Below are 2,860 nucleotides of genomic sequence, written 5' to 3' on the forward strand. Positions count from 1 at the left end.
CCCCCCCCTACGCCTGGTGTCTTCTCTCACTTATGTTGCACCCCCCATTCTACTCACACCCTGAGCTGGTAATACAGCCGTCCTCTCTCTGTCCCTCTCAATTGCCTCCTTCTTGGACATAACCACCTCGCAATATTTCAAGAAGGCCCTCTTCCCGTCTTCCCTTCTCAAAGCCGCAACGATCGACTTCCAGTCGAGATTTAGTCCTAGAACGTCCTTGCAACGCATTCCTTTCTATCGTCCATGCTGGGCAGTATCGGAGCGTGTGCCTCGCGGAGTCAACCTCCGCTCCACAGCTCCAGCATTCTGGCGTGAGCTCCCTCCCGATGCGACACAGGTACTGTCCGAAACAACCATGTCCCGTCAGGACCTGCGTCGCCCGGAAGGAGAGCCCCACCTTCGCCTCTAGCCAGCCCTCCAGCTGATCTTGGATGGCTCCAATGATGACATCCTCCTCTGATATCTGGTCCTTCAGCCAAGTCTTCCACTTTTTGACCAGATTCCTTTTGGTCGCCTCCCTGATGCCCTCGATGGTGGCCTTAGGTACCGGGATGTTATTCGGAGTATTCCTCCTTATGTCAGTAATCCTAGCATACGCTTCCTCTTGTCTCCTGGCCTCCAACTCAAGAGGTGGCATCCCTGCCAGCACGGAGTTGGCAATCCAGGAGGTCGTCCTATAGGCACGGATGAGCCTACCAGCCATCCTTCTCTGAGTTTGCCTGATAGTTTGCAAGCATTTCCTATTCCTATGTATTTCGTACGCCCACACAGGAGCACCGTATAGGGCCATTGATGCTACGACTTGAGCATACAGCCTTCTTGCTCTGTTGTCCGGACCTCCCAGGTTCGGGAGAAGCCTGCTGAGGTTGAAGGCTGCTTTCTCCAATCTTGGTGATAGACTGGAGAAGTGCGCCTCAAAATTCCACTTGCTGTCCAGCACTAATCCTAGGTATTTCATGTTTATACCAACGTGTACTGTCGTTCCTGCAACCCTCAGGTTTGTGTGAGCGGGTCTGCCTCTATCATAGGCCTCCTCCCAGTCCTCTCCAGTCGTTAGAATAAGGGTATCATCTGCATAGCAGATTACCATGCTTTCAAGTGGGAGTTCCCTCTTTTCCATGATTGCGTTGAAGCCGATATTCCACAAGAGTGGACCGAGGATAGACCCCTGCGGCACCCCCCTTTCCACTGACTTGCGTCCCTCTGTGCCGTCATTTTTACCGAAGGACAGTTTCCTGTCCTCTAGGTAGCTCCTGATTACTCCTGAGATACAGGGGAACCTTATGTTTTCGCAGGGCCTTTCCGATACTGTTCCAAGGCAACGTGTTAAACGCGTTCTTAATATCTAAAGATACTCCGACTACCTTATTGCCACTGACAAACGCCTCCTCCATAAATGTCCTAGCTGCGTTGATGGCGTCTATTGTGGACCTTCCCTTTCTGAAACCGAATTGCATGGGGTTCAGATTTGGTCCTCTTTCATCTAAGTGCCTGACGATTCTGTCGGCGATGATTCGCTCAAGGAGTTTTGCCTCATCGTCTAGAAGACAGATTGGTCGGAAGCCCGATGGTTGGTCGTCAGGCTTTCCTGCTTTCCTTAGAAGCACCAGTTTGGCGTTCTTCCAGACCCTAGGGAAGTATCCTTGCTTGAGGCATTGAGAAAATAGCCTAATTAATTCGCCCGCCATTACGTTCACAGCAAGGGCCCAGGCTTTCGATGGTATCCCACTGGGACCCGGTGCTGCGTTTTTGCTTTTCATCCTGCTGACTGCATGCAAGAGTTCCTCGTGGGAGACTTCTAGTTCAGCGTTCCATGCTGTAACCCCAACCAGAGGTATATCCGGTTCTTGCCATTCAGATCCCATTCCTACTGTTGGTGGAAACAGCCCAGTGAGTACCCGCTCCAGGATCCCTTCCTCGAGGCATTCGGTATGAGGGGGCGACCACCTCCTCAGTTTCCCGAGTACCAGTTTATATGGGCGCTCCCACGGATCCTCGTTTAGGGACAGAACAAAATCTTCCCACGCTTTTGCCTTGGCCTTTCTTATGGCTTTGCCAAGTCTATCCCTGGCCAGTCTGAAGTTCAAGAGGCTAATTTGGATTTCCGCCTCATTTGGTTGAGCCGTCCTTCTCCTGTTTCTTCTTAACCGCCTTCTCGCCTTCGTGAGTTCCATACGTAACAACGCCAGCTCTTCCGTCCACCAGGGCATGGCCCTACGTGGTCTCGGTGTGGTTCTGGGCATGGAAGCATCACATACCTCTACCATTGCCCTCTGAATGAATCTAGTCTGCTCCTCCGTATCTTCCACCACTTGTTCCCTCCTTGGCCATATGCTTGCCATAATTGCAGCAAGAAGCATGTCTTCGTCCATTCTTCTTGTGGCCCATCTTTGAGCTTTGGGAAGTTTTCTTTTATGTATCTGCTCACCCGTGGGGCTCAGAGTTATCTCTAGGTATCGGTAGTCGGATTTCGATTCCCGTTTAGAGACCGTCCAATTGACAACTCTTCTTGCGGCAATCGGGTTGGCGAACGTGACATCCACGATCGATTCCCCATGTGTTGTAATACACGTACTCGTGTCCTCGATTCAAGCAGCACATACCCATGGCACTGGCCCATTCTGCGATTAATGTTCCCCGTGGATTGGTGTTCCTGGAGTTCCACATTAGCGACTTGGCATTGAAGTCACCTCCAATGATCATGGGTCTATCCATATGTCTTATAGCCCATCTCTCTAGCTCCTCTAATGCTTCCTCGCATTGGGGTATGTCGAGTCTTGGAGGCAGGTATACCCCAACTACCAACATATCTCCCCATCTAATAGTGGTAAAGTGCTCTCCTCTGTCATATGGAGTGCAC

The 2,860-nt window shown here is 51.3% G+C and overlaps 1 protein-coding gene across 1 annotated transcript; it reads right to left on the reverse strand.

The window, feature by feature from the left end:
- Window positions 1-97: 97 nt before the first annotated feature.
- LOC108769367 (uncharacterized) lies at window positions 98-1,120 on the reverse strand. The gene has a single exon (XM_018520342.1). It carries the CDS (start codon window positions 1,118-1,120, stop codon window positions 98-100), a length of 1,023 nt encoding a protein of 340 aa, XP_018375844.1.
- Between the last annotated feature and the right edge of the window lie 1,740 nt (window positions 1,121-2,860).

Source organism: Trachymyrmex cornetzi, unplaced genomic scaffold, assembly GCF_001594075.2.
Source record: "Trachymyrmex cornetzi isolate Tcor2-1 unplaced genomic scaffold, Tcor1.1 C3969220, whole genome shotgun sequence".
Taxonomy (NCBI): domain Eukaryota; kingdom Metazoa; phylum Arthropoda; class Insecta; order Hymenoptera; family Formicidae; genus Trachymyrmex; species Trachymyrmex cornetzi.

What these genes read in the sequence shown, in the direction of transcription:
- LOC108769367 (XM_018520342.1), bottom strand. Translation starts at nt 1,120, where the DNA reads ATGGAAAAGAGGGAACTCCCACTTGAAAGCATGGTAATCTGCTATGCA.